Raw genomic sequence first — 13,923 nt, forward strand, 5'->3', positions numbered from 1 at the left:
TGCCATTTTGAAAATATTATTATCACTACTTTTGATTGGATGATGATATTGTCATTGCGATTTACCAAAGACATCGAAAGTGAACTGATTGGTCCTAAATGAAAATGCTGATATCCAAATATACCTCTCCCTCAATAATTCATGCACAGTGTAGTCCAAAATCGTTGATCGCAATATAAGCGAGAGCGTGAGTTATGGAGGGACCCATAAAAGAAAACCCCACACTAATAAAGGGATTGACATAGAGACAAAAGGTCTCTTAATATTTTTAAGGCAACAAACACTTCCCCAAGCTGTTGATCAGAAAAAGCCGGCATGTAATTAGGTTCTCACAGAACTACTTGCAGGTTTTGATGTGATGGTCGATTGACTCTTTTCATGTTTTCATAGAACAGAATACATGTATGTTGTAATTATAATGTTTGCACTGAAATGGAATTAAAGGATTAGAACATGAATTTCACATAGCAAGACATTTAACTGGTGTTTATTACATGAATTTCACATAGCAAGACATTTAATTGGTTTCACATAGCAAGACATTTAACTGGTGTTTATTTCATCCTCTATTGCCACCTGTTAGCATTTACCAGAAGTTTTCAGTGATCTCTCTTTCACCAGGCTGTTTATTTACAGTGTATTGACAACTATTTTTCCAATAAGACCTAACATAATATATGATATCTTATTTAGAACTTTCAAATTTCACAATATGGATTCTATCTTTACATGCATTAATGACCATTTTCAATGATGAAACGAGTGATGTATCAAAGATTAATTTATCAATTCTTATCATGACTTTTTCAATTTTAGCACATTTTAAAATAAATTTTCATTGGGGAAAAATCTGGATCCACGCTGGACTCTGCATTATAAGCAGGTTTGCGAGTTATTAGGGCACAAGTTATCGAGGGAGTCGTGTATGGACCAGCATAGTGATCAGTTTGAAAATCTGTCACCAAAGAACTCTAAAAAGAAGGTATATACTTGTAGTGGATCTCTGGAAATTCTTTTCAAACTATAGAGAATCAGTCCCTTCAAAGAATTCTTGTTTATTTTTGTTAAAAAAATATTTATGCAGATATAACTTTCTTGCTAAATGTGTGTACATATATATTTATTTATTCAGAAATACATGGATCCCAGAAATCCAGACCAAGCCAGGCAAGATGCCCAAAATCTTATTAGTATGCTTGATGATAATCATGACAACAAAGTAACATGGGATGAAATCCTGAATCACAAAGACATATTCATTAATAGCAAAGTCGTCAACGTCAAACGGATACTACATGATGAGTTTTAGACGAAGAAAAGTCTTTGTCCAACGAATTCCTGTCCTCCTGAATTTACTGTCCTAAAATTGTTGGCGCTGTTTGAGATTGTTATGCACATTCCATGCTATTTTTATACTGTTAATTTTTTAAAACAACATAAGTGACATGTTAACCTGAGGCTGTAATACAATCAACTGTGAATTATGTAGACCCAGTTTTGACTGAACATAATGCATCAGCAGGTTAGGGTCTATGTTTTTGATCAAAATCAAGAGCAGAATAAACTGCTTAGATGCCGATTGATTAGAATATCCTAGTCTCTTAGATGCTGATCAGTTGGAAATCCTAGTCTCTATCCAATCCAGATTTAATAACTTTGACACTGAAAGAGTTTTAGAGGTGATTTTGTGATCCTTCCCAAGTTGTTTATCATTCACATGGACAAAGAATGGTTGTGTGATATGTGTTTAAGATAGTTCTCAGTGGCATCAATTAACCACCTGTGCTTTTAAGAAGCTATTCTCTGTTCAGACTATTGTTTACATTGCTATTAATAATGACATTTCATCATTAGTGACATCATGAAGTTATTATTATAAAATAACAACCACTGGATTAAGGCAGTTAAAAATGGCCACAATTTACATCTGATGTTTTTCCCAGCATGCGATGGAAAAGGCCACGGACATTCAGATTTTGCATAGACTCTGATCTGCGAGTATATTATTCAGTCTTTCTGGTTCTTTGTTGGAGCAATTATATACTAGTATATACTATACAAAAAAAAGGCTAAATCTGCTTGATTCACAACAATGTACAAATCCATGAATGTTTAGATATTACAATGCAGGCAGTAATTTTGCCTTTGGGTTTAGGCATGATCCCTGCATGGATGATGTGTATTTTAATTGTGCTGCTAAATTTTACTAGATTTTATGCACATAGTCTGTTCATAAAAAAAAGACATGTCAGCATTTACTTGGACATAATGCATTACTGTTTTATAACTGAAAAGAGATTTTTTAAAATTATTTCATCCTGTTTGTGAAGCAGTAAATAATTTTGGTATAACATGACAAGGTGTGGTATATGAAAACTTCACAGTTTTAAAAGTTTCATGATTTAGGATTCATTCACATAGCATCAAAGAATTATTTGTTACTCTGTGCTGTTCCAAATAATCTATCTTACAGTGTGACATGTTGGGGTGGGGTGGGGTATGTATGATGCCATATTGATGAATATTCAGTTTGTCTGTTATTTCATGCTTTTAATATTTTATGAACTGAAGGTTTGGATCGGTGGGAGAGTGTGAAACTTGTTAAAGCACATGTTTGTGTTCTTTTTAATTTCACATCTGTGCATGTATACATACACAAATGTATGAGTGTGTTTGCTTTGTATTTTAAGAGTCATGTTGAAATGTTTTTGGGTGTGCGTGAGTTAGAATATATATGTATATACCAATCTCCCATCACTGAACGATAGACATATATGCATATACAAACTCACATGCACCGAACAATATATATATATGTGTGTGTGTGTGTTGTTGAGTGGGTATGGGTTTGTATATATATCTTTTGTCGAGTGGTTTGGTCTACACATTAGATCTAAGGCATCTAAATTATTGATAAAGCACACTTTGTTATTATGAGAGTTTGGATATAACAATCATATTATAGATCCACCTACCCCTCCACACACACACACAACTTTTAAATTCAGAATAAAATAAGATTCTGATTCCAGCAATATGAGAACCATCAGTAATGCTAATTGACAGATATTAATTTAATTTTAAAAAAAGAAGTCTATATCTTGCAGATCTTGATGAGTGTTGATTGTTGTCAATGTTTACAATCTTTAATTCCCATCATTAAATTAATAGGCAAGTAGTAAAATAAGCACTCATACTGTCCGTTATACAAAGGCTCTGTTCCTATATATAAAAATATACAAATCAGCTCATAAACAATGTTGAATAATCATTAGAGAGCATTTAGGTGGTCTTTCAATGTATTTAAGTATGCAACAATTTACGTCCAGTTATTTTCAACAAACAATCTTGAGATTGGCTTTGAATGCATCTCTACCCAAAATTTACCTTCACCCATTTGGCATATAGCTTAATTGAGGTAGGGGACCAGTTGGTAGTGTTAAGATTAATTAATTCTCTGCAAGATTTATACCTAATATCAGTTCATTTTTGCTTGTTTCCAAGATGTAAAATTCTGATGTCAATTATGGAAATATAATTTTGGTTAAAATATAACCTATTTGTTTGTCTCCTTAAAGAATTATGCCACTTTAACTGTTGATCATCCCTAAGCAAAAATACATAATGGATGATGGGTGACAGAGTACCAAGACACCATTTATGACTAGTGGATTGACCTTGCCAACATGTAGATTCTTGGACTTTTTACATTGAGTTTACAGCAAATCTAGAGGGATGTTTAGTTAGACTATATACTTAGATGCTCATTCAAGAACTTGAATTAAGTTTTTGTTCAGAATTTGCATTTTAAGTGCAGAAATCTACTATTAATTTCTGCTAGTCAAGGTTACTGCTGTCTGACATTCAATATTGGCACAGTTTTGTATTGCTTTGAATCAGCAACAGATGGATTAATTTGTGAACATTAATTTGAATTTATTTTTAGTTGAATCTGTTCATTGAAATATGCATTTTATTTGATACTGATTGTTTTAATTTCTTTTAGTTGATATACATTATACATGTGCCCCACCCCCACCCCCAACATTTCTATCATATTACATTTTGTATTTCTTTGGGAAGTTTGTATAAAATTGATCCCATATATAGTACATGGTCTTTTCATGGACCCCAACAACTGTTGTAACTAGGTTTATTTTGAATAGGATTGTGTCATAATAATGCGGCATCCCTTGATTCTACAGTTCTATATGTACAGAGATAGCTTTATATGAGGGGTTTTGTCTCCTTGTTTGTTCTGACTCTAGCAAGCCTTGTATTTGTTATTATTATTTTATCTCTATTAGTATCATTATTATATTATCATTGTTATTGATGTTAGTAGTATTATTCTTGTTAATGAATTGGTAGGAATCATATCTTTGAAATCAAATTATGCAGCTGTATTATAAGTTCATAATTTAAACATCAATCAAACACTCACCATCATTCCATAGCTTGCTCAGCATTATGTTTTCTTTTGTCCATAATATAAATAAACTTGATACATCCAAAGATGATTTAAAAAATATTCAACATAATTCATGCAATGTGAACTTAAAAGTTGTGGTTCAGGTACGTTATGTGAAGTCATCATTATAAGCATACAGATCACAATTGAATGTTTGTAAATATTAGAAAACTTTGCTCACTTTGTGTTGGAAGCTGTCCTCTTTGGATCGGCATTCTCTATCAACCAATATGATGATGCATGCCAAACATCAATCCTTTTCCATCTTACATCCTGGTCATTAGAGCCATTAGGTGGAGCATCTGTGTTTTATGAACACATTCCTGAGCTCAAGCTGGCATGCCTATTGGACGAGTGATCTGAGACAATCACCTTTCAGCTTGATGACAGGTCACCTGCCCTCATGAGGTCAAGTCTTGGCTTGCCCAAATTGATTATATGGGAAGACTCGTCATAGCTTCCCATGGGTCAATGATTCTTCCCCAAGGTTTTCCCAGGTTCATCTTCCACCAAATATACTTGCTCCCGTGCATAGCCTATCATAGCCTATGCCGAAAATAAATCAATATATGAGTCCCAAATCTTAAACGGGCTGCTACTTTGATAAGAATTAGGTTAGGTTCATGGAACTTTGAGGACTTATTTTATTTTTATTTCCTTTATTTCCTTTATTTTATTGACCTAGACTAACATCCAGCATCCTGTCTGATTTGGGTCAATTGAGTTTCGTGCATAACAAGTTTCTAAATATGTAGCTTAGTCTATGCTGTCCACATTAAGGGGAAACATTAGACCATTTCCTCCAGCTGTAGTCTCAGACTTCAAGAAATTTTGGGATATCATTTACCATAGTTATGAAAGGTCAGTTTCTTAAAATAAATGAATATTTAAACTTTAAATAGATTCATCATTTACAAAATATTTTAAGAAAGATGATATATGAAAAATCAGTTTTAAAATCATTACTGTTGGATGCAGTAGTAGATTTATGGGCTGGGTTGTTTCTAGCTACCCCAGCACATCAACACACACACAGAAATGCTTTCCATTGAAATAAATTTAGAGAAAGACACCTTGTTGCTGTACTGTGATAAACCATTCCCAAAATGGAAAATTATGATGGGAATGAATTTGCATGTGATTATCAAAGACTCTGGTACACTTGATGGAATCACTGTCACAGAAAGGTATATGTGTCAGTAAAGTTTTCCATGATTTTTACAGTATGTAAGTATACAGTGGTCTTTAACTTAACTTGTAAAAGCTTATTTTACAAGCCAGGTAACAAAAATGAAATTCTAATTATTGTTAAAATATTTCTGTCTCAATCTGCAGATAAACTAGTCATATTATAACAGCTTTTCACTGAATATTTTTGTTACTAATTTCTTTTACAAGCTTTTCTTATTAAATGTCTAGCTTTAAGGATTCTTGAAAGTGATTTAGAATCTTTTGCTTTTCCAAGAAATGCAAAACTATGCATAATGTAAATTAAGTGACGAATAATTCCAGTTTTGTATTCTTTATGCCGGTCTAATGAGATATATTCATTGTTGCCAACAAGAAAGAAATCCAACAAATTTAAATCTTCTTTTGAAGAGAGAAATTTGGCATGATTATTGATGCTTTGACCTGACCTGGAAATCCATGTAGTTGTACTTAATGTCATTTAAAGTTAATCAAGGGTTTTACATTTTATAAAAATTCAATCAGTTTTATTGATTATCAACAGGTTTAAATACAGTTATAAAAGTTATAGGTAGATTCACAATATTTATCCAGTAGCTGTCTGTAGTATACATTTTATATGTTTCAACTTTTTTAGCTGTTTAAAGTATGCCATTTCTTTTACTTTCTGTTCAAGTCATTGTATACAGTATGTACTTATTCAGTTGTTATTGGATTACATATTTGGTCTTTTTTGTGGGATAGTGCAATGGCACTGAAATAGCATTTGCTTTTCAACTAGAAACAAATTGTATTTATGTCAAAGCTCGACAGTGGCTAAATTTTTTTTACCATTTTCTTCATATTTGGTTAGGTTCAGTCAGTATAATAGTATTTTAATCAGTAATCAGTAATGGTTTCCGTCATTAAGGAATGTACGGAAATTTCCAAGGAATCTTGTTAAGACCTTAACAGTGTCTTTTCATTACGCATGACAAAGTAGTTCAAATTAATAACAAAGCTGTTGTATCTGTCATAAATTAATAGTGAATATTACAAATACAATAGTATTTATGATCCTTTAATTGCATGTTTGATGCAGATTATGTATCCCAACAAATAGAGTTGAAATTAACTGTTGTGAAGATATTCAGACCAAATCCAACTGTCAGAAAAATTTCAGATTTAAAAAAAATATGCATCTTTTCGTTATATACTGACATATGTGAATGTGTTAAGTATATGTATCCCTTTTTAAGACTGCCAATCATGCTTCGATTTTCAGGAACCACTTGTTTTTTTGTATGAACTTTACATAATTTCTCCAGTCCGCTAAATATTTTCTTGTTTGTTGAGAAAATGTGTTTTATGTTCATTGGACTTTGATGATAATTATTTTGCCCAGGTGTTGACATCCCACTCAATGTTTCCCAGTCTTTTATATCAATAGCGTGGCTAGAAAATTGTAAAACACTTCCTATTTTTGTCAGTAGGTTCTCTAATATGATGGGTGACCCGAGTGGCCAAGTAGTCTAAAGTGCTTACTGTTATGGATCACTGCCATCTTACCTCTGTCTGTGTGGGTTTGAGTCTTGGATTCAGCTAATGTGAATATGTAAAAATAGCTAGCCTGCAGCTTCTCGTGGGTTGGTGGTTTTTTCTGGGGTTTTCCCAGGTTCTTCCACCAACATTTATACTGGCCGCCATGTATAGCCTATTTTGTGCTGAAAAATGGTGTTAAACCCTACAACAACATCAACAGTGTATTTTACATTGTAAGCTTTGGTTATGGCATTTACATTACAACTTATGCAACATCCATTTTCATCTACTGTAGGTACTGGCCATTTTAATCTTTTTCAGAGAGATGTGATTTTCTTTTGAGCAGCTGAAGTATTCTCTTCCTTTGATCTTGAGGTAATTTTTTCCTTCTTCTGAATAATATGATTATTTAGTATTGCATTGTTTTGCTATAAATCAGTGCTAGATATTTTTGTCAGCTATTGACAGATGGAAATTAAACAAAAATGTGTTAGGCCCCTGCCCCAGAACATTGAATTGTGGTTCCTAAGTAGAGTTTTAAGTTTATTCCAATACAAAGTTTTGTTGGTAACCAGATCCAGATATATATATTGCATAAAATAACCTGTCTGTTTGCATACATGCCAACCATTATGCTTTTGGCATAATCATTATGCTTTTTTTCAGTAAATTATGCCTTACGCTTAAGCTTATTCATATTACGCATTTTCAGTATGTCTCCCTCCAGAAAATATTAATAATTTGTTTTTTTATTTTTATTAACATTTCATTAATCTTTCAGACCATATTCTAGAAAAGACGGCTGCTATGTAACTACGACATAAAGAATACGCTTGTCCCTAAGCTTGCATGCGCTTTCCTAACAGTATTATGTTCTATTTATAGCATCTGCCCTATTTCCAAGAAACATGCTGGTTTTACTTTCAAACTTTTTACCTCAGTTTCTATTTATAGCTGCTGTTTGGCTTAGTTCGGAGAGAAATGACTGGTTTTCTACTTTTTTTATCTTTGCTTGCAGAATTTTTGTTCTATATCATATTTTGATACAGAACCAGTCTGTAGGTATTTGGTGCTAAAAGTCAAGTCAGATTTATTCTAGTAGATGCGTGTGTTAGAGCAAAAATACGTTGCACATGCCTGGTCTAGTTATTTTATCTTGTGTGCATCCACCATGTTTAATGCATGCATACAGAGATAGCCTTTTCTTAGAGGCAATGAGCCCTATTAATTTCAATGAAAGATCCTATGAACATGTCATGTTGGTCAACCTATAATCAATGATCAGAATTTAGAAGCAATTCTTCATATCATGTGTCACATCTTTTCATTTTTTTTTAACTAAGTGGGAGAAGTAGTAAATATTTTGTTATGTCATCTTTGCCTTTATGCCTAAGTTTGATTTTTTTTAAAAGTTTCCACTTGAGTTGGTATGTTTTATGAATTTTACTTAATATGACAATATGTAACATTTTTTTTTATTGGATGGCATAAATTTCACTTATTGGAACAGTTTTGAGGTAATCTGGTAAGAATATTTGAATAATGTTTTGTAATTTGCCCCTAAGGATATTAATCTTTGCTTTCTTGTAGTTTTGGTTACTAGTAATGACATTCCATCCTTTATATTGTATGTTCTATTGTTTCTTTTGTAGTAAAGCTTCCACTGAAATCTACATATTGCTTATATGACAGTGATCAGTTTAGTATAATCCATTCTTATTATTTTCCACAGATCAGAAAGTTTGCTTAGAAAGGGTAAAATGTTGGTGGTATGTGTTACACAAACATTGTGATTTGCTTTGCTGAAACTTCGTTATCTACCTGCATCGAACAATGTGTCAGTGTGATTTGTTATGCTGAAGTTTTGTTATTTACCTGCATCGAACAGTGTGTCAGTGTGATTTGTTATACTGAAGCTTTGTTGTCTACCTGCACCGAACAATGTGTCAATGTGATTTGTTATGCTGAAACTTTGTTGTCTACCTTCATCGAACAGTGTGTTAATGTGATTTGTTATACCGAAGCTTTGTTGTCTACCTGCACCGAACAATGTGTCATTGTGATTTGTTATGCTGAAACTTTGTTGTCTACCTTCATCGAACAATGTGTCAATGTGATTTATTATACTGAAGCTTTTGTTGTCTACCTGCCTCAAACGGTGTGTCAATGTGATTTGTTATGCTGAAACTTTGTTGTCTACCTTCATCGAACAATGTGTCGATGTGATTTGTTATGCTGAAGCTTTGTTGTCTACCTGCATCGAACAATTTGTGATAAACATACTATCTTTTGGTTGTTTCATTGGTACACAGAATTGTCTCCTGCTCCTGTTTAGCCTCCCTCAGCAGTCAGTTGATATTTATAGATCAGCAGTCAGGTGTCAGTTTCCCCTGTCATTCCCTGCTGTTTAGCCTCCCTCTGCAGTCAGTTGATATTTAAAGATCAACAGTCAGGTGTCAGTTTCCCCTGTCATTCCCTGCTGTTTAACCTCCCTCTGCAGTCAATTGATATTTATAGATCAACAGTCAGTTGTCAGTCTCCCCTGTTGTTCCCTGCTGTTTTGCCTCCCTCTGCAGTCAGTTGATATTTATAGATCAGCAGTCAGGTGTCAGTTTTACCTGTCTTTCACTGGTCAGGTAGTTAACCTGTCTTTCACTAGCCAGGTAGTCAACAGAGCCAACTATCTTATTAGATCATGATATGAATCATATTTACCTAATGGCTACAAAGGTCAGACATGGATTAGGTACAAATATGTGCTCTCGTAGTATTTTCTTCACCTTTTACTTAATTTTTGGTTTAGTGACAAAAAAGTTATTTTCAAAAGCTTTTGATGTCCTTTTATTGACAGTTAGCTGGCAGGTTCAAGAACAGTGTAACACCATCTCATTTGATAAATACTTCCCTCTATTCACAGTTAGCTGGCAGGTTCAAGAACAGTGTAACACCTTCTCATCTGATAAATACTTTAGCCAATATGTATAGTTAGAACAATATTTTATAATTTGTAAAATATATGCCCAGTATGTATCTTATAATCTATTTGTTTAGGACACCAGTATCTTTAAGTAAAAGGGACTACTTGGGTAACTCTTAAATAAACTGGACAAGGGAGTTAATGAAAGAAAAACAATGCTAATAGGTGAAAAGCAACTTTGTTGTCAAAGATAATTTTATTATGAGTTTTTTTTAAATACCTTTTGTCATTATCAAAATAACATTATTTTGCTCATTGGCATTGAGTTCCTAATACATAACATGTACAACAAATTAATTATGTGTTTCACAAAGCTAAAGTGTTGGTTTACTATTGGAGAAACAATGAATTCATATTTGTGAACCAATTAAGTCATTGGATTATTGTTATAAAATCTAGTTTGGCCCTCTACTAACCAGTTGATCAGATGGATATAATCATTAGAAAAAATTATATATTATGTATGCATTGATTGCATCAGAAAATAATCCTATATTCTTTAACATTTTCTGTGATATACTTTGATTTGAGCAGAAAATAAATCCATATATTTCTTTTCTTGGTTAACTGACTACTCAAAAACATTTAATGTTCTTGCTGATTTTGATAGGAACACATAATTCCTCAATATTTGTCCATATGGTGCTTGCATGATGTCATTTTCCTGCTGAAAATCAAGGTTTATTATGTAGATTTTGTTATCTACTTACATTGCCTTTTGTAAATGATACTGTGCTGAAGTACATTTCAGTTACTTTGCAACTGAGATATTATTTTGGATAGATGTGTAATGGATACAATTTTCTCGTTAACGAGTCTTGGGGAATAGTATCAAACAATTGGATATTATTCAGATAGTTTCATCTGTCTGTTTTGTGCAGTCAGAAGAGGGTGCGAAGTAGAAAACTTCTTGCCTTGATCATTCAAAACAGCAAACATTTGAGCATAGTAGAATTTCAATTCAAGGAAAAACAAAATCAAGACATGCGTTTTCATATCATAAGCTGTTTTCATTTGTCAGAAATTCAGGTTCTGTTTGAACATGGTCATTGTTTTGCATATGCTTATTTTGGGGCCATATCATGCTAGCAAGAAGAAAATCATGGTAAAGCTGGACACCATAGATGTTCTAGACAAAAGTATGCATTGTCAGCCATAGCCCAGAATTGTGTTTATGTATTTATGAAACAGTCAGGCTTGCTAATTATCATGCATAACCCAAACGTGTATTTATACAGCAGTCAGATATTGTTGTTACCACCACAGACCATGAACAAAATATATTTAAAGCTTTGTAGATCTACACCAGGTCTCAGAATTAAAAGAAAACCCAAGTTTTTAGCTACATAAAAAATAATAATTAGTAATTGAATGTGCATTTTGAGATTTTAAACATTTTCACAAACATTTGGGACAAAATCTGAATTTTCACACTTCAGGATAAGAATCCTTGCATTTTTGACTTGCAATCTTTGCATGATCGATATTTTATCAATATATTGCGTGACTGCATGACTCTGTAAATATGATATATGTTATTGAGTTTTTGTATATGAATTGGGTAAATATGTAATATTTTCAAATCTGGTATTTTTTAATATAAATACCATGTTGGTTGATATTGGAGGTTATTATAATATTAAAAAATATAAAATTAGAGTCTTATTGTTTTATTTTTATCCACTTGTCTGGGATGAAGAAATTTAAAGAAAATTTATTGAACAGTTTTACATTTTAGAGATCTTGTTTGGTTGGGGCATTTTTTGAAATCATGAAGTGTTAGACCTTATTTTGAAGTACTGACTATAGCATGTGGCTAATTATTGTTCATGGTCATCTCATTCAACACACTTATGTAGGGTGTGTAATTACTGAAATTTTCTTTATAAATTGCAGTGCACATGGCTGACAAGGCTGAGTCATTCACCACATTAAATGGCTCATTCACCACATTGAGTCAATCACCACATTAATGAGTCATTCACCACATTAAACGAGTCATTCACCATATTAAATGAGCCATTCACCACATTAAATGAGTAAATTTCCACATTAAATGACTCATTAACCACATTAATGAGTCAATCACCACATTCATGAGTCAATCACATTAAATGAGTCAATCGCCATATTAATGAGTCCATCACCACATTAAATGAGTCATTCACCGCATTAATGAGTCAATCACCACATTAAATGACTCATTCACCACATTAACGAGTCAATCACCACATTAATGAGACAATCACCATATTAAATGAGTCAATCACTACATTAACTGAGTCAATCACCACATTAAATGACTCATTCACCACATTAACCAGCCAATCACCACATTAATGAGTCATTCACCACATTAAATGAGGTAGTCCTTGGAGACAGCAAAGACCTTGGCTGAATATGTCTTGAAAAAAAACCCACTTATTATGTAATGGAGAAACTATAGATTGTTAAGCCAATATCATAGGCAGATAACTAGTGAAACCTGTCTCTCCGGATTAGGTAGTGGTTTAGCAAAATTCATAGGATGAAGAATATGAAGGGATCCAGACTAATAGGTACAGTGCATCAGTGGGAGGGGAGGGAGGAATACAAAGAGGTAAAAAGCAGATTAAGACAGACCAGCCCCCTGTGTGCTGGTCCAAAATGGAGCCAGCCCAAATCCTCATTGAAATGAGTATGTAGTTTCATGATGTGATCAATGGTGAAAATGTTTGTTGCAAAAATTTGAGTCTGGTTAAAAAGTGGAAAGGGAATTGCCTCACATTGATTAGTTCCCGTCTAGTTTTGGACATTAAATGGCACGCATTGATCTTCCTAACACACTTGTGACTGAACAACTGAAAACTTTTTCAACAAAATGCTACTTTAGATCATGAAGAGGCTACACTGACTGTTACCGTATTCACAGAATGTTCTAGTTCCAGTCACGATTCATCAAACTTTGCTTACTTGCTATACGTGGGTCAACTTGCCCTCGCATGTATTTATTCCAAAGATAACTATAATTAGTCAAAACTCAATAAAGAGTATGTATGCTTTTACATTGCCTTGTTACGCTGGGACGGTAATTTTTTGGTTGAAATGGAAAGTACCAACCTGAAGCAAAGGAGTCGGTTTTGTACGTTATCTGGTGTGACACCAGTTTCGTTGTGTCACAAGTATAAATTCTATACGTAATTCATTATTTCATTCTGATAATAACACATACTTTCTCAGTCACATCCTTTACCTCAAACAATTTATATCAGTAACACCAACATTAAATTTACAGTCAGTACGAAACCTATGTGTCACTCTGGACAGTACTCGCACATTCCACCAACATGTCATAAACATATGCAAGACTGAATATCTTGTATGTTCATTAGTACTTTCAAGACTGGACTATTGTAACTCAATTCTGCCTGGTTCATCTCAATAGCTACTTCAGAAACTTCAAACTTCGAAAAGCTGCTCGGATCATAATTAGAGTACCACGATCAGAGCACACCTCCCCGCTGCTCTGTACCCTACACTGGCTATCTATTCGATCGAGAATCAAACACAAATTTTTTTATCTGTGCTACGTTTCACTGACGGACTGCAGTCCAACATACCTATCCGACCTCACCCATGTGTACACACCAGCAAGATACTTACGCTCCTCTTCTGACAATCGTATACTCATTATTCCCACTACGAAAACGAAGTCATATGGACAGCGTTCTTTTGTATACCAGGGCCCAGCAACGTGGAATGAATTTAGACACAAAGACACAGTGAA

General features: G+C 33.5%; 1 protein-coding gene across 2 annotated transcripts in view; it reads left to right on the forward strand.

Moving 5' to 3' along the window:
* LOC149781146 (45 kDa calcium-binding protein-like) overlaps positions 1–11,816 on the forward strand; it is a 31,170-nt gene extending 19,354 nt beyond the window's left edge. For both annotated transcript variants that reach the window (XM_089935256.1, XM_089935255.1), the window contains exon 6: positions 1,133–11,816. In XM_089935256.1, coding sequence (XP_089791382.1) covers positions 1,133–1,309 — 177 coding nt within the window. In that variant the 3' untranslated portion in view covers positions 1,310–11,816. The remainder of the gene's footprint in view (positions 1–1,132) is intronic.
* Positions 11,817–13,923: the final 2,107 nt, after the last annotated feature.

Source organism: Sinohyriopsis cumingii, chromosome 15 (assembly GCF_028554795.1).
Source record: "Sinohyriopsis cumingii isolate HCF-2022 chromosome 15, ASM2855479v2, whole genome shotgun sequence".
Taxonomy (NCBI): domain Eukaryota; kingdom Metazoa; phylum Mollusca; class Bivalvia; order Unionida; family Unionidae; genus Sinohyriopsis; species Sinohyriopsis cumingii.